The sequence below is a fragment of the Mesoplodon densirostris genome, chromosome 15, assembly GCF_025265405.1.
Source record: "Mesoplodon densirostris isolate mMesDen1 chromosome 15, mMesDen1 primary haplotype, whole genome shotgun sequence".
In the NCBI taxonomy this organism is placed as follows: domain Eukaryota; kingdom Metazoa; phylum Chordata; class Mammalia; order Artiodactyla; family Ziphiidae; genus Mesoplodon; species Mesoplodon densirostris.
Window position 1 is genome coordinate 8,294,095 of NC_082675.1, and position 18,163 is coordinate 8,312,257.

Sequence of the window (18,163 nt, forward strand, 5' to 3'; positions counted from 1 at the left end):
TCCCTGCGTTGTTCTTTTTTATCTCATCCTGGTTTTCTCCTCCCGTTTGTGCTTATAGAGTCACTTGTGCCCCTCCTTTTCAGAAATCACATCAGTTTTGTTTATCTGGCACATAGTAGGTCCCCAGTAATTACTCGTGGAAGGAACAAATGGGTGAGTGAGTTTCCTTTAGGACCTCCCCGGGCCTCAGTTTCCCCAGGTGAGAGATGATGTGGCTGGCCAAGCCTGTTATCCCAGGGAGGACATTGTCCCTGGCCCTGGCAGGATCCTCACAGCTATTTTGGGCCTCTTTGTTGTCCCGTGTTGCCCGGTACCTCAGGGGACCATGCAAAGGGTGTATCATGGGTCAGGGCATGTCACGGGCCCACTCACTGGCTACTTGCTGTGCTGCAGCTCCCGTGGTGGTGGTCTTGGCATTTGGTAAGCAGGCACAGGTTGGAAAATGCCCCCAGGATACGGGAATGTGTTTCCTGGAGCCCGCTCTCGCACTTGGCTTCCTGGCAGAGGAACGAGCGCTCCCTTCATTCTGGCCTGGAGCCGGGTTTTTCTGCTCCAGGAAGGGTCTGGTCCTCCACGGAGCTGCCTGTGAGAGGGGAGGGAGGGGAGCTCGGAGCTGCCAGCCAAGGGCGGTGGGGAGGCTTCAGGGCCTGGGGAAGGACCCATGGATTGGGGCAGGAGGCTCGGGGAGGGAGCTTTTGGAATTTCGTCAAACCTCGGTCCCCCCAAAACTGAATGCTTAGCTGTCCCTCCCTCGCAGAGGGCCTGTGAGGATTAAATGACCCAGGCAGAGCTGTTTCAATGTTTGGTGAAGAAATGCTCAGTTGGATGGTAGCTGTTATAATGCAAACCATTGTCTTTTTGTATGATTTTTCTTCTCCTGGGAGTGTTGGTAGCTTTCAACAGATCCTTAAAAGGTGTGTGACCTCATAGGATCTGTGCCCTCAAAAACGGTCAGATTCTGGCTTGGAGTCTGTGGGGTCAGTGGTGCTGAATGGCCAAGTCTGCCAAGCCTGCTGCAGACCAGTGAGGGGCCTCCAGGTGGCCTCGAGGCACTGAGGTCTGTGTCCCTTGAGGCTCTTTCCTGAGACCTGAACACACCTATCCCTCCAGCACAGGGGCCCCCACCTCTGCCTCAGAGCCAGCCAGTGCATTTTTACTCTCCTTTCTCCTCCAGGCCTCAAGGGCCAAGGCACGGAGCCAGATGCCAACTCATCAAGAAGACTGATTAAATGCAGCTTTGCCGGGGGTGGATGGCTTGGTGTCCTTGGCCTGGAGTGGCGATCGATAAGCAATTGTTTTTCTGCTGGCAAGAAGAAAAATTCTCCATTAACTGTCTCAGGTGCTGCCAGACTAGTTTTCTTTTCAGGAACTCTGCAGCCATGTCAGAGGTGGCTCTGGGAGGGAGGACGGGCCAGTGGAGGGGAGGCAGGCCCACGCTGCCAGAGCACACACAGGAGGAGGATCATTCTGGAGCATAGCCTGGCAGGTAGTAGGCATTCAGGAAGTATTTGTTGAAAGAAGAGCTTTTTGAGCACTTAACCATGCACCAGACATGAATACTGAGTTCTTAGTTCAGTTAGTCCTCATGACTCTCGGGTGTGAGTGCCCATTTTATAGAAGAGAAAACTGAGGCTGTGGCCCCAGGCAGTCGAACTTCAGGGACCCTGCTTTTCCTCTCCTGGGAAATAAGGATTATAAAAAGGATATGTAAAGGAACAGCAGCTGAGACCATGGAGAACATTGAACTTGGGTTGTATTCTTTCACGGATGAGGAAGCCAAGACAGGGACACATTTAATGATTTCTTTCTCAGATACAGTCAGAGTAGGATAAAGGGTTAGGAGATAGAGCCAACTGCTCTCTCCCTCTGCCTCGTGCCCCAGAGGTAGCACTCGGGCCTGATCATCCTAACTCTTACTGTGGTTACAGTTACTTTCTTTTAAAAATTCATTTCTGAATAGTTACTCTTTGCACACTTCCTTTTACAAAAGTAAAAGTAAATCAGTGAAAGTTAGGTCCCTCCCACCCTGCCCCCCCCCCTTCTGCAAACCGGTTATCTTCTCTTGAGGCCACTCTTATCATTTTCTTGTGTATCTTTCCAGAAATATGCTCTGCATATGATTATGTATGTGCGTATGGCCCTTTTCCCCCTATGCCAACATCAGCATCCGAATGCCTTGGTTTTTTCCATGTAACAGTGTGTCTTGGAGCTAATTCACATTAGGATGTACAGAGTCACCTCTTTTAAAATAAATGCATGATTTTCTCCTGGGCTACATGTACCTCATTTTATTTACTCAGTCCCCTGTGGATAGTCATTTCAAACCACACTACCAAAATAATTTTGTACGTATATCATTTTTTTTTATCTGTGAGATTGTCTTTAAGGTAAATTACTCCCAGGTGCAGAATTGTTAAGTCAAAGGTATGTGCATTTGGAATTTTGTTAGATATTGGTGAATTTCCCTTCATAAAGGTGATACTAATTCATACTGCCCATAGCCTCATCAAAATAATGCCGTTATTATATTTTTTGTCTTTGCCAATCCGATAGTTGGAAACAAGATATTTCATTGTAGCTTTATTATTATGATTATTATTTTAATTTTGGTAAAATATATATAACATAAAATTTACCATTTTAACCACTTTTAGATGTACAATTCAATGGCACTGTTTACATTCAGAATGTTGTGCAGCCATCACCACTATCCATTTCCAGAACTTTTTCGTCACCCCAAATAGAAACTCTTAAGCAATGACTCCCTGCTCCCCTCTCCCCCGGTCTCTGGTAACCTCTATTCTAAAATTTCTGTCTCTATGAATTTGCCTATTCTATAAGTGAAGTCATATGGTATTTGTCCTTTAATATTTGGCGTGTTTCACTTAGCATGTTTTCAAGGCTCATCCATGTTGTAGCATGTGTCAGAACTTTATTCCTTTTTATAGCTGAATAGTGTTCTGTTGTATAAATAGACCACATTCTGTTTATCTATTCTTCCATTGATGGAAACTTGGGACATTTCTACCTTTTGGCTATTGTGAATAATGCTGCTGTGAACATGGGTGTATAAGTATCTGTTTGAATCCCTGCTTTCAATTCTTTTGGGGATATATATACCTAGAAGAGGAATTGCTGAGTCAAATGATAATTCTACATTTAACTTTTTGAGGATCCACCAAACCATTTCGTTGTAGTTTGAAGTTGCACTTCTCTTACTATAACTGAGACTGAGCATCTTGTCACATGACTGGGTACTTTGTTATTCCTTTACACTGTACTCTGTGTTCAAAAATTGTGCCATGTCTGGGCTGGCATGCTGTTGTTAGTTCCTTAGTGCCTTTCCCATTGATCTTTCCCTGCTCCACAAGGGACCCCATCTGCCCACGTCATGGTCCAGATTGCATACATAGAAGCTATTCCATAAATACTTATTGCAGGACTGTCCCAAGCAGGCGGGTAGCATTTCTCTGCCCCTCAACCAAGCCCTCCAGGAAGCACTGGCTTTCTGCTCCCATCTTTACTTTCCTCTGTATCCCCCCACTGCCACCCAGTGTCTTAAAGAGATATCATTTTATTCATTCATAAAATCTCTCTACCCAGCCCTCACTGTTTTCCTGGCACCTTTGTGACGTGAGTGATCAGCACAGAGCTGCCACTGTCTGCATCTGTGGATATACTCCCTGAATTCCAGTGGTACCTGTGACATTTGTCCAGCAGAATTTGTCAAACATACAAACCGAAGGTTAATATTCTGTCCCAGAGACAGAAGGAATTGACAGTCTAAGGGAGTGTGTCAATCTTTTTTTGTTTTAATTCACATAACATAAAATTAACTATTTAAAAATGAGGGTATAATGGCAAACCAACAAGCTAGGGTGCTTGTGAAATTATCCTGAGGTGTGGAAGATATTTTATAAACTGTAAAGAGCTGTCTGAATCATTGCTATTGTGAAGGGATGCAGCCTAGAGGTCACCATGTGGAAGTGTTTCATTTGGCCTGTCCAGCTTTTTAAAATATTTAAAATAATTGCTAATTAAAAAAAAAGTCAAGAGATCTCACTTAACATCCTGGCTTTAGGGCTTCTCTTGAAAAAAAAAAAAAGGGGGTGTTGGGGAGATAACCAGACAATTCTATGCCCCAATCCCTGTTTAACAACAATTGGCTTGAGCTGGAAGTAGCTGCCACCTTTGTAGGAGGCATGGGTGCTCTATTTTGGGGTTTTCTCATACTTGGTTTCTACAGGAATTGAATTTGGGATTCTTGTTTATGTGAGGAGGGGCTTTTAAGATGAGGAAATGTGAAACAACAGGGTCCTACTGTATAGCACAGGGAACTATATTCAATATCCTGTGATAAATCATAATGGAAAAGAATATAAAACAGAATGTATACATATGTATAACTGAATCACTTTGCTATACAGCAGAAACTAACACAGCGTTGTAAATCAACTATACATCAATTAAAAAAATAGGATACAGTGAGGAAATGTGGAGTAAGCTCTTCTATATAGACGCAAAAGATTTCAGATCACACTGTGTTTTGCAAGATATTTTTTTCAAGGACGGCGACTCAAAGCAGGAACGAGGCACCAGTCTGGCCCAGCAGGAGAGACCCCCTTCCCTGCCGCACAGGATGGGGGCAGGTGACCCTTCCTCTCTCTGCAGGTGGCACCGCTGTCGGATGGGAGTGCCCGGGCACGTGTGTGTCGCATGAGGTCGACACATGCACCATGTCATCATGCGTCTCTAGCCAGCCCAGTAGCGACCGGGCCGCCCCCCAGGATGAGCTGGGGGGCGGGAGCGGCAGCAGCAACAGCAGCGAAGGCCAGAAGCCCTGTGAAGCCCTGCGGGGCCTCTCGTCCCTGAGCATCCATCTGGGCATGGAGTCCTTCATCGTGGTCACTGAGTGCGAGCCGGCCTGCGCTGTGGACGTCGGCCTGGCCCGGGACCGGCCCCTGGAGGCCCCTGGTGGAGAGGTCCCCCTCGACGTCTCCGGGTCCCAGGCCCGGCCCCACCTCTCCAGTCGCAAGCTCTCTCTGCAGGAGCGGTCCCTGCTGGATGCGAATGGGCGCTGCGTCTACCCGGCCCTGACCCTCTCGCCCCTGGGCTCTCCGCAGTCCTCGCCGCGGCTGCCCCGGAGGCCCACGGTGGAGTCGCACCACGTCTCCATCACCGGGATGCAGGTATGTGAGCGGCGGCCCCTGGTGCCCTGCCCCGCGCCCGGAATGTCTCCGCGTTAGGTTGGGCTCCCCCAGAAGGATTCCAGCGCAGCCAGTTGACTGGGGAGGTGACCCCAGGAAACCCAGGGAGACGTCAATAAAGGGTGCATGTTGGAGCCAGTTACCACTGTGGGCAACCGGGCCTCCATCTCTGGGCAGCCCTGGGAGACAGTGTAGGACATGAGCCCCAGAGTTATTCCACCTGAGGGCCAGTTATTCCACCTGGTGTAACAGGGCTGGGCCTGTTACACCAACTGCTGGCAGTCCCTGAGTGTGGGCAGAGCATCTCTGGGACAGACAGAGCCTCTCACAAAGAGATGCACGTGCTGGCAGTTGGAAGTTGTGCTGGGGACTCTGAAATGGGGATGGTGGGTCAGTGAGAGGCCTCACACCCTGACAAACAGCATGGCCCCAGTTCCTGACTGTTTGCCTTCCCAGGCACTGCCCTCAGCACTGTACCTGCACTTCTCACTTGATCTTTACCATAAGCTTCTGGAAGGTGGGTTGGAACTCAGATCCCCAGCAGGGTTCACAGGGCCTGGTCCGCCCCCGCCCCACCTCCTGCCCCATCTCCTACCTTTGTGCTGCCAACTCACAGAGCTCCGACCTTACCCACTTCTTTGTCTTCCTCATTCCCTCCGTTAGGCCTTTACCCTTGCCGTTCCCTCTGCTTGGAACCACACCATCCCCCCACCATCTTTGCAAGGACATCTCCATCTGGCTTCCAAGTCTCAACTCAAATATCACCTCCTCTGAAAGGCCTCTCATTCCACCCCCTCTAAGCAGCCTTCCGTCCCTGTCTGTCCTGTTGCCCTGTTGACTCTCCTTCACAGCAGTTGTCACCATCTGATTATCTGTGTGTTTGTTAAGTTGTTTATTGCCTGTTCCCCGCCACTGCCCCTGCCTCAGCTAGGCTGTTAGGAACAGTCCTGTCCACCACAGGGTTCCCAGCACTGAGCACGCTGCCTGGCGCATAGTCGCTTAAAAATATTTGTTGAAGGAAGGAATACGTTTTATTGGGGGACGCCTGGAAATCAGGAATGGCTTTCTAAAGGGGCTGATATTTAACTACACTCTGAGAGTTCACTGCAGGGGGTGAGCATGGCATGAGCAAGGGCCCCGAGGTAGAAGGCATGAGCCCATTAAAAAAAAATTGTTATTGTTGTTTCATCTCCTACTTTATTAACTAGCCACAGGCCACCTAGGTGACAGAGGTAGTCTCATTCCTCTAATATTTTAGTTTTAAAAGTATGATTGCCATAACCCAACTAAGTACCAGCTATGTATACCAACATATTCCTTTCCATAGAATTCAGGGTAGGCCAGGGATTCAGTTAACTGGAGTGTGGGGCCCCAAATGGGGGGCACCGCGGAAACAGGGCTGGAGAGCAAGTTCAAGTTTGTATCAGTTAGAAATGAGTCAGCTTAGAGAAACAGACATCTCCCAACAACAGTGGCTTTAACACAATAGGGTTTTCTTAACCATGTAAAATAAATCTAGAGCTAGGCATTGGGGATTGGTGTGGTAGTTGTGTTGTTGCTTTTGCCCTTAAAACCTCATGATCTCAAGATGGCTGCTGTGGCTGTAGCCTTCACAGCTCCATTCCAGGCAGGAAGAAGGAGCAGGGAAGAAAGGCAAAAGATGTCTGCCTCCTAAGTCAGTCCTCTTTCCTGCAAGCTCTACCCAGCAACTTCTGCTTATCTCCCACTAGCCAGAGCACATGGCCACCTTAGCTGTAAGAGAAGCTGGGAAATGAAGTTTTCTAGCCTGGAATGTTGCCACGCAGAGTTCCACTTATAAGGAAGAAAGGAGAGACTGGTGTTTGGTGGGCAACTAGACAACTCTGCCAAGGTCAGAGCTTTAGAGGGTTTGAAGGTCAGGCTGTGAAGTCAGGACTTGACTCAAAGCAGCAGCGAGACGGGGCTGATGTGGTCAGAGTGGATTCTTGGAAGATGAACTCAGCAGCCCGTGGGGGCTAGATTATGAGGCAATGAGACCCCTTAGGACAGCTCTGCAGGGCCCCACCTCTGCCTGTCACATCCCTTCAGGACTCAGGGGAATGAAAACAATACTGGAGAGAAACACAAAACAAACTAAAAAGTCCACCAGTGAGGTGAGAGCCCTGTGGGCCCGTTACACAGCAAGTCAAAGATGCAGGTCTGACGTGGAACTAACTCCAGTCAAAGGAGGTTGAGAACTGATTTAGTGTGACACCGTCTATGCCTCCCCAACCCCATCCCAAAACAGTACTCTATTTTCTACAGATGCATGTATGTGTGCATTTACATAGAAAAAGGCCTAGAACTTTATACACCAAACTGATATCAAGGTTCGGGGAGAGGGATAGAATTGGGGCCTGGGAGGGGTTTCAAGGGAAATGTTGGGCTTCTCTGTAACACGTGAGGTTTTGCTTTCTATTGTGTTTCTTTTCCCGGTTTTACTTCTTGTATCACTTAACATGTTCAGCCTAACTATACTGAGGTATAATTGAAGTGAAATAAACTGTACATATTTCAGATGTGCAATATGATCAGTTGTGATGTATGTCCATAAAGCCATCACCCCCATCAAGATCGCAGACATTTCCAGCACACCCAGCAGCGCATCCCTCCCCCACCTCCCCTTTCCCAGGTAGCGGCTGACCTGCCTTTTTTCATTATAGATTAGCTGACAAGTTCTGGAATTTTATATAAGTGGAATCATTTAGTGTGTACTCTGTTTTAGCTTAGCTTCTTTCATAGCATAATGATTTTGTGATTTATCCGTATTTTTTCACACACTAGTACTTCATGCCTTTTAATTGCTAAATAGTATTCCATTGTACAGATATATACCATAGTTTGTTTATCCATTTACCTATTGATGGACATTTGGATTGTTTCCAGTTTTTGACTATTACTAATAAAGCTGTTGTGAACATTTGTATACAAGTCTTTGCATGGACACAAGTTTTCATTTCTTTTGAGTGAACACCTAGGTGTAGAATGGCTGGGTCATATGGGAAGTGCTTGTTAAGAAACTGCCAAACTGTTTTCCAAAGAAGCTGCACCATTTTACATTCCTACCAATAGCATATGAAAGTTTCATTTGCCCTACATTCTGACAATACTTGGTTTGGTCTGTCTTTTTGATTTTAGCCAATTTAGTGGGTGTGGCTTTAATTTGCATTTCCCTGATGAGTAATGATGTTGAGCATCTTTTCATGTGCTTATTGATCATTTGTGTACCTTCTTTGGAGAAATAGCTTATCAAATCTTTAGCCCATTTTTAATTGTGTTTTCTTAATGAGTTGTAGGGGTTCTTATTTATTTATTTATTTATTTATTAAAGTTTTTTTCTTTTTTTTGGTTGCGTTGGGTCTTCATTGCTATGCTTGGGCTTTTCTCTAGTTGTCGTGAAGGGGGGCTACTCTTCGTTGCGGTGTGCACGCTTCTCATTGCGGTGGCTTCTCTTGTTGTGAAGCACGGGCTCTAGGTGCGCAGGCTCAGTAGTTGTGTCTTGTGGGCTCTAGAGCGCAGGCTCAGTAGTTGTGGCACATGGGCTTAGTTGCTCCGCGGCATGTGGGATCTTCCCCGACCAGGGCTTGAACCCGTGTCCCCTGCACTGGCAGGCAGATTCTTTGTTTTTTTTTTTTTTTTTTGCGGTACGCGGGCCTCTCACTGCTGTGGCCTCTCCCGTCGCGGAGCACAGGCTCCGGACACGCAGGTCCAGCGGCCATGGCTCACGGGCCCAGCCGCTCCGCGGCACGTGAGCTCCTCCCGGACCTGGGCACGAACCCGCGTCCCCTGCATCGGCAGGCAGACTCTCAACCACTGCGCCACCAGGGAAGCCCGTGGCAGGCGGATTCTTAACCACCACGCCACCAGCGAAGCCCAGAGTTCTTTATATGTTCTCGATACCAGTCTTTTGTCCACTGTAAGTGTTACAAATAGTTTCTCTCAGTCTGTGTCTTACCTTTTTTTTCTCAGTAGTGTTTCAAAGAGCAAAAATTTTAATTTTGATTGAAATCCAATTTATCATTTGTTTCCTTTTATATTTTGCGCTTTTTTTATACAAAAAAGAACTTTTGAGAAACTGTTAAGAAACTTTTGTTTGTGCTAAGGACACTCAGATTTTCTCCTCTTGTATCACTTTACATTTTTTACAGGATAACACAGTCATGGATTATCGTTTAATTTTAAATTAACTTTTAAAAAGTAAATAAATGAACTTTTTAAAAGTGGGAAGAACCTTTAAAATGGGTATTAAAAGAGTACATACTATATAATTACGCTCTTACAACGTACAAAAGCTGTGCTGGTCGGGGCTTCCCTGGTGATCCAGTGGTTAAGACTCCAGGCCTCCACTGCAGGGGGCATGGGTTCAATCCCTGGTCTGGGAACTAAGCTCCTACATGCTGTGTGGCACAGCCAAAAAAAAAAAAAAAAAACCCAACAACAACTGTGCTGGTAGAAGTCAGGATAGTGGTCACCCTGGACAGGGGCCAGTATACGGGAGATGCTTCTGGGGAACTGGGAATGTTCCCTTTCTTGATTTGGGTCCTGGTTAAGATGTTTGTTAAGTTTGTGAAAAATGTATCTAGCTGCAAACTTACAATTCATATTCTATGTGTTTCTACTTATTTTCCAGGATTGTGTACAGCTGAATCAGTACACACTGAAGGACGAAATTGGAAAGGTAAATATCCCAGGAGCCAGGCTGGTTTTCCATACCTACCAAGGATGTCTCAGATACTGTGGAGGGAACTCCACTAGATTTGGGAGTGGGAGAGGAGTCCTTGGAGATGAGGCTGGGAGGGGGAGGGTTTTGTCACTTATGGTCCATCTGTTTTGTTTTATTTTGTTTTGTTTTTACAACGTACTGTGTTTCTACAAAAGCTCACAAAGCTTCCAGGGAAATTCCATATCACCAACATTGGTGTTGGCTTTTTTTCTCCTTAAGGTACTCTCACATCTGTTTTTGCTTTTATATCAGCCAATGGGCAGTATCATTGCAAGGGTCAAAAACTCAAATGCCAACAGAGAGCAAGTGAATAATATAAATGAGGAAAACATGCTAGGTATAAGACAGTAGGGAGTGGTGAGGACTGTGGCAAACTGTTAACATATGGAAATGATTATGGCTCCATATCCATATCAGAATCTGGATTTTTATATCTGACCTGTTTTAAAATGTTGGCCACCAATTCAAACTTTCTAAAAACTGCAGATCCAACAACATACAGGGTGGATTTTGCCAATGGGCTGCCAGTTTGCAAGCTCTGTATTAGGGTCCTCATTTTGCAGATCATAACTTCTGGATAGTATGTCACAGGCATCTCCCTTTATCCAGGGCTCCTATGGCGTGGTCAAGCTGGCCTACAATGAAAATGACAATACCTACTACGTAAGTATCCACATCCCCCTCCCTGCCCCCATCCTTGTCCAAAGAAAAAGACTCCTTTCTAGCACTTGCCTTCCTGGAAGGTTTTCTTAGCTGTTGACTCATTTTATTCTTAGGTCATGTTTATTCTGTGCATTAGGAAGGAAGTGGGGAAATGGGGAGGTGAAGTGATTGGCTCAGGAAGATTGAGTGAATAAATTCAGCAAACGTCTCATATCCTTACTCTGGGCTACCCTTTCTACATCCTCCGTAGCAGTAAGAACTGGGTGGTAGTGAGACAAACTGCCCTGTGGCTGAGACTTTGAAATCAGTCCAATGTGGGTTCAAATCCTTGCTCTCCCGTGTGCCAATTATGTGTCCTTGGACAAGTGACATAAATGCTGAAACTCAGTTTCCCCACGTGTAAAATGTCCCTTGCCCATCACTCCAGCTCACTTGTGTCTTGATTCAGTGGTAGCGAATCCCAAGGTTTGTGGCCTCCCAGCTGGGAGAGCTGACCTGGAACCTTGGAAGTACCCTCCGGCCTGGAGGGACCCCAGGACTCCAGCTTCCACACAACCTGTGGAGTTGATCCATTCCAGTGACAAGGTGCTCACTACATTGTCCTGTGGCTGCTGGGACACTGACAGCTTGGGCAGGCCTAGGAGTGGAAGGAACTCTCCCTCCACCCTCCTCCCCATTTTAACCAGGACGTGGGGTCTTTCCTCCCACAGGCAATGAAGGTGCTGTCCAAAAAGAAACTGATCCGACAGGCGGGCTTTCCACGTGAGTTTGTTGGGCCAGGGCCTTTGTTCTTAGGTGCAGGGGCTGGGGCAATACAGAGAAGACCCACTGAATGGTGTCCCCTGCAGAGGTGTCCTGGGTGGATTCCCCTAAGGCAGCATTGGGCCTCCTGCTGACGTTTTAAAATTCATTTTCTTTTAAAAATATTTATTGAAGTAATATAGGTATCAAGTAAAAAGAATCCCTCAGAGGAAAACAGTTTGACTGTTCCTCAAAAAGTTAAACATGCTGTGACCATATGACCCAGCAATTCTACTCCTAGGCATATATACCCAAGAGAATTGAAAGCACATGTTCACACAAGCTCGTACATGAAGGCTCATAGTAGCACTATTCATAATAGCCAAAATGTAGAAACAACCCTAAATGTCTGTCAACGGATGAATGAATAAACAAAAGGTGGTCTGTCTAGTCAATGGAATATTATTCAGCCATAAAAAGAAATGAAATTCTGATACGTGCTGCAACGCAGATGACCTTGAAAACATGATGCTAAATGAAAAGCCAGACAAAAAAGGCCACATATTGTATGATTCCACTTATATGAAATGTCCGGAATAGGTAAATCCACAGAGACAGCAGATAAGTGATTTCCAGGGGCTGGGGTTAAAAGGCAGTGGGGACTGACTGCTAATAGGTATGAGTTTTTTTGTGGGGGAGTTGAAAATGTTCAAGACTTAGTGGTGAGGGACTTCCCTGGTGCTGCAGTGGTTAAGAATCTGCCTGCCAATGCAGGGGACATGGGTTCGATCCCTCGCCCGGGAAGATCCCACATACCACAGAGCAACTAAGCCCGTGCGCCACAACTACGGAGCCTGTGCTCTAGAGCCCGCTTGCCACAAGTATGGAGCCCACTCGCCACAAATACTGAAGCCCGTGCACCCTAGAGCCCGCGTGCCACAACTGCTGAGCCTACGTGCTGCAACTACTGAAGCCCGTGCACCTAGAGTCCGTGCTCCACAAGAGAAGCCACTGCAGTGAGAAGCCCGTGCACTGCAACGAAGGGTAGCCCCTGCTCGCCACAACTAGAGAGAAAGCCTGCGTGCAGCAAGACCCAATGCAGCCAAAAAAAAAAAAAAAAAAAAAAAGACCTAGTGGTGATGGTTTCACAACCTTGTGAATGTTCTAAAAACCATTAAATTATATATTTTAAAATGATGAATGAAAAAAATTGAAATACCATAAGGTATTTCAATTATATCTACAAAAATGCAAAAGAACAGAAGAGTGTATAATGGAGATCAACAGTTTCTTGCTGTACTCCTCCCTCTCCCTATAGGCAGCCCCCACTTTTAGCTCTTTTAGGAGCTGGTAGTTACTGCATGTGATCAGGTGTAGGTGAGCATATGCTGCTCTAGCATAAGCTCCCTGCCAGCAGTGCTGAGCAAAATGTTGGCTTGAGCTGAAAAGAGAAAGTAGATAAGAGGAAACATAAATCGCAAAACCCTGTCCTACCACCAGGACCCTGGTTTATCCTGCTTATCTGAACTCTGAGCCCGATAATATCCTTGTGCCATTATTTCTTGATTTATTAATTTTTGACATTTACTTCTGACTTCCTCTGAGCATGACTTCAACCACTCCTTTCCTCCCTTTCCCTAACCAGGCAATGAGGTGATACCACGATGTTCAGCTCCTTTGTTGTTACTGCCCTTGTCACTTTCTTCCTTGTTACAGCAGATGCAGCAAGTATCTTTCCTTGGAACTTGCCTTGCTTCTGTTCACATCCCACTCTGACACCTGCACCTCTGCTTTTACTTTTCCAAGGCTGACACATCCACATTCTGTTCTGTTAGTCACACTTAGATCCTTACTTACATATAACATGCAGTGTAAGTGTTTTGACTGTGGACCTTTCCATCACTGTGACCTTTTGACTATCAGTCACTGCAGGGCCAAGCAAGTCCTTTGTTTTTTCTCTCATCAGCTCTTCCTTCTTTTCCTATCCTGGACTTTATTTTATATCTCTGCTACTTCCATGAGTTATGGAGGTGAAGGATAATGTTTTTGTCCATCTTATGGAGTGGGAAAACCGAGCCCCAGAGAGGGGAATATTGAGATCGCTGAACTAGACCTCAGACTTCTTTTCCTTGTACCTCAGTGGACTCTTGATTCTCACTGTGGCCTGGGGAATGGGACAGGAAGGAGAGAATGAACAGAAGGCTGGGCAAGGGGACTGGGTCTCCAGTGTTTCCAGAAGCAGAGGAGTCAGATGAAGAGAAGGCTGTTTAAAGCCCCCTGGTGGGGGACTTCCCTGGTGGTGCAGTGATTAAGAATCTGCCTGCCAGTGCAGGGGACACCGGTTCGATCTCTGCTCCGGGAAGATCCTACAACTACTGAGCCTGCGCTCTAGAGCCTGTGAGCCACAACTACTGAGCCAGTGCGCCACATCTACTGAAGCCCATGTGCTCTAGGACCTGCGTGCCGCAACTGCTGAGCCCACGTGCTGCAACTGCTGAAGCCTGTGCGCCTAGAGCCCATGCTCCGCAACAAGAGAAGTCACTGCAGCGAGAAGCCTGTACACCGCAAAGAAGAGTAGCTCCCGCTCGCTGCAACTAGAGAAAGCCCACGTGCAGCATCGAAGACCCAACACAGCCAAAATAAATAAATAAATAAATAAAGCCCCCTGTATGGCATCAGCCATTCCAGCCCTTCTGAGAGCCCCCCCACTTCATTTGTCCTGCCTACAGTCCCCCTCTGCAGAGGAAAGTCTCTTTGCCCTGACTCTGGATGGTTCATGTCTCCTCCAGGTCGCCCCCCTCCGCGAGGGACCCGGCCAGCCCCCAGGGGCTGCATCCAGCCCAGGGGCCCCATTGAACAGGTGTACCAGGAAATTGCCATCCTCAAGAAGCTGGACCACCCCAACGTGGTGAAGCTGGTGGAGGTGAGGTGGGGAGACATGGAGGAGAGAGGGAGGAATGGTGATGGTCCAGCCTTGTCTCTGTTATTATCAAAATGCCATACCACTGGTTTCTAGGGAGAGCCACATCACATCAAACAGCCTGTTGCAGGGCTGAGTGGTAGTTATTTCTCCAGGCTCCTTCACCCTGTTATTTTGTGTAATCCTCATCCCTCGCTCGGACTACTACTTCCATTTTATAGATGAAGGAATTGAGGCTCAGAGGGATACTGAGGCTTGCCCTTCACCTGTTTCTCTTTTTGGAGCTGGTTCTCCTTCTACTATACATATGTGTAGTTGTAGCACAAAAGCAGCCATTTGCATGTAAACAAATGGGCCTGGCTGTGTTTCGATAAAACTTTACTTTCAGAAACAGGGGAGGGCCAGATTTGGCCTGTATGCTGTAATTTGCCGACCCCTGCTCTAGATCTCACACTTTGTGGTCTCAAGACCCTTTTATGCTCTTAAAAATAATTGAAGAATGCAGAAAACTTTTGCTTATGGGGATTATGTTTATTAATATTTATCACATTAGAATTTAAAGCTGAGAAACTAAACAAATTTTTAATTCATTTAAAAACAACAATAATCCTACACATTAACGTAAGTGATTTTTTCAAAGAAAAATAACAGAACTCTAGGTAGGCAAGTGCCTGGGTCTGACTTTTCCTCGAAGGGCAGGGCTTAGAGTTCCAGGTTGGCTGTCCCAGGCCTCTGCCTAGGATGCATCCCTTTCTCAGGGCTCTTGTCCTGTGACTCTTAGATGACTAGGGAAGGCGAGTGTGGTATGGGAAGAGGTGGGAGGACCAGTCTAGCCAAGGAGTCTCTTTGTTTCTTCCCAAAAGAAGAGAGATGGTGGCTGCAGACTATCTCCACCTGTCACACCGAGTTTCACAATTTCAACTCACTGATGCTTGAGTCGGCCATCTTAGAGGAAGCCCAAGGGCACTTGGTTAGCGCATGTGTCTGGGTCCTGGCAGGATCTCCCTTCTCCCTTGTGCCCTGTGGTGTGTGGGCTCCCCATCCAACAAGACTCTTTGCCAGCTTGCCTGTTCATTCATTCATCAGACATTTCCTGAGCACCTACTAGGTGCCTAGTCCTGTTAGAGGGCACCAAGGAGGCAACCAAGGTGGATACAACATGGTGCCTGCCCTTTGGAGAGAGGAAGATAGAAATAGTGATAAAATGAAAGCAGGAAGGCCGTAAAAGAGAGAAAGAAAGTGCTGTGGCAGTTCCAGGCAGGGAGACATCATTTCCTGCCAGGGCAGGGGGAATGGGGACAGGATTTGAATTTTCACCCTGATGACCAGTCCGTCGTCTCCTAGGAGACAGGTGGGATTCTTATTCAAGCTGAGACATTTTCCAGGGGAGGAATCTGCCCCCTCCTTTTTGTAACCTCCTTTCTGGGTATTTAGGACCCTTGAGGATTGGGCTAGAACGCGCTTATTTTCCAGATGGCCATTTGGATCACACACTCTGGGTTTTTTCCTGTGCCCTTCATCTTAACTAGGAAAAACAGTGGAAAGCGCAGCCCTCCCACTGGCAAATGCAGTCATGTGGACGATGCTTCCTCCCTGCTCATACCTTTTCTCCCTCTTCCTCTCTCCTGCTCCTCATCTCCGGCCTGTTCCATGTGGCTATGCCAACAGGTCCTGGACGACCCCAATGAGGACCATCTGTACATGGGTAAGAGAGCCCTTGCTTCCTGCCACCCTTGCTCAGGCAGCTGCTCCTGCCAAAGCCCAGGGGTGCTCTCCAGGCATCCCCTGCCCCTGGCATCTGCCACCCTTTCCTGCTCCAACTGGGCCCCACACAGAAGGCTGCACCCCTGGTTCAAAGCAGGAGGTGGATAGGAGTTCTTGCTGGGACTTTATCTGGGTGTCCTCTTCATCCATTTGCAGATATTTATTGAGTTCCTGCTGTGTGTTGGACACCATTCTAGGCACGAGGGATGCAGTGATGAGTATGAAAGATGAGGCCCTTGCTCTCATGAAGCTGGTATTCTAGTCAGGGAAGACAGATAGTCAACAACTACAGTCGGCCCTCCGTGTCCACAGGTTCTGCATCTGCAGGTTCAACCAAATGTGGATCGAAAATATGAAAAAGAAAAAATTTCAGAATGTTCCAAAAAGTAAAACTTGAATTTGCAAAGAGTAAAAATGCACTGGCAACTATTTACATAGCATTGATATTGTATTAGATATTATAAGTAATCTAGAGATGGTTTAAAGTATAGGGGAGGATGTGCATAAGTTATATGCAAATACTGTGCCATTTTAAATAAGGAACTTGAGCATCCATGGATTTTGGTATCCACGGGGGTCCCTGGAACCAATTCCCCATGGATCCCAAGGGATGACTGTAAATAAAGCAGATAATCAACTTCAGATAGATACTCTGAAGAAGATTAAACAGGGTGATGTGAGAGAGAGATGGAGGGGCCACGGCAGAAAAGAGGTGACCATTTAGCACCTGAGTATCAAGGACACAGCCCTGTTGCATCTGAGGAAGAGCATTCCAGGCAGAGGAAACAGCAGGTACAAAGGCCCCAAGGCTGGTGAGAGCTTAGCGTGTTTGAGAAAAATGTGGCTGCAGCAGAGAAAACCATGGAGAGGGGGTGGGGATGAAGGTGGAGGGCCTGGGAGGCCATGATGGGGCATTTGGAGGCTTGAGGGGCCATTGAAGGGTCTGGGCCCTGCACACTGAAAGGGAAGGACTCAGGTATGTCCTCAGAGACCTCGGTTTTAAAAAATGATGAGGACATGGGGCAATTCTCAGTCAGTTCCCAGCATAAGCGCTGATGAGGGAAGGAAGTGCAGGACTAATTCAAAGCTGGACAGCAGACTCTCAGGCCCAGGAAGGCGTGATCAGCAGGTCACGTGTCCCGCTGTTGTCTGGCTTGTTGTTCAGACTAGCGTATGCATTTCGCGTGGGTACAGATGACAGCCGGGAGGGGTGTTAAGGAGATGAGTGGTATGGGCAGGGCCAAGCCCAGTCTGTATCCTGGATGAGCACAGGGTGATCCTTTGTTGCACAGGGAGTGGTTAATCATAAATAATGGGTCTGGTCTGGAACTAGAGCTCAGAGCTCAATTTCCCCTACAGTAGTTGCCATGGTTCAATTCCAAGGATGCTCTTGTTGCTTAGGACATTTTATTTTTCATCACCCCCTTCAACCCAGGTTTTTATTATGAAAAATGTTAAAGTTGAAAGAAGAGTACAATGAGTACCTGTATGCCTACCGCCCAGATTCAACAGTTAGTAATTTTTGTCATATTTGCTTTATCAGTCTAGCCACCCACCCATCCATTTCTCTGTTTGTTTTTTTTTTAATTTTGTTTATTTACTTTTGGCCGTGTTGGGTCTTCGTTTCTGTGCGTGGGCTTTCTCTAGTTGCGGCGAGCGGGGGCCACTCTTCATTGCGGTGCGCGGGCCTCTCACTGTCGTGGCCTCTCTTGTTGCGGAGCACAGGCTCCAGACGCGCAGGTTCAGTAGTTGTGGCTCACGGGCCTAGTTGCTCTGCGGCATGTGGGATCTTCCCAGACCAGGGCTCGAACCCGTGTCCCCTGCATTGGCAGGCGGATTCTCAACCACGCCATCAGGGAAGCCCTCTCTGTATTTTTTTTGCTGAACCACCCAAGAGTAAAAGTAGCAGACATCTTGACCCTTCAGCCCCTAAACATTTTGGCCTGCGTCTCCTACATGATCACAATAATCCTACCATTATTGCACCTGGAAAAGTTAATGTCAGTTCCTTAAGAGCATCTAGTGTGCAGCCAGATTCCAATTTTAGAACTTTAAAAACCTTCCTTTAGAAACATTTTAGAAGGTACACATAAACAACATCAGATCTGATAACTTTAAAAAATTGTG

General features: G+C 47.0%; 1 protein-coding gene across 4 annotated transcripts in view; it reads left to right on the forward strand.

Moving 5' to 3' along the window:
• CAMKK2 (calcium/calmodulin dependent protein kinase kinase 2) overlaps positions 1-18,163 on the forward strand; it is a 57,016-nt gene that overhangs the window by 10,243 nt on the left and 28,610 nt on the right. For all 4 annotated transcript variants that reach the window (XM_060118195.1, XM_060118192.1, XM_060118193.1 and 1 more), the window contains 6 exons: positions 4,672-5,189; positions 9,856-9,903; positions 10,558-10,611; positions 11,322-11,373; positions 14,142-14,275; positions 15,941-15,977. In XM_060118195.1, the coding sequence (XP_059974178.1) occupies positions 4,737-5,189; positions 9,856-9,903; positions 10,558-10,611; positions 11,322-11,373; positions 14,142-14,275; positions 15,941-15,977 (778 nt within the window). In that variant the 5' untranslated portion in view covers positions 4,672-4,736. The remainder of the gene's footprint in view (positions 1-4,671; positions 5,190-9,855; positions 9,904-10,557; positions 10,612-11,321; positions 11,374-14,141; positions 14,276-15,940; positions 15,978-18,163) is intronic.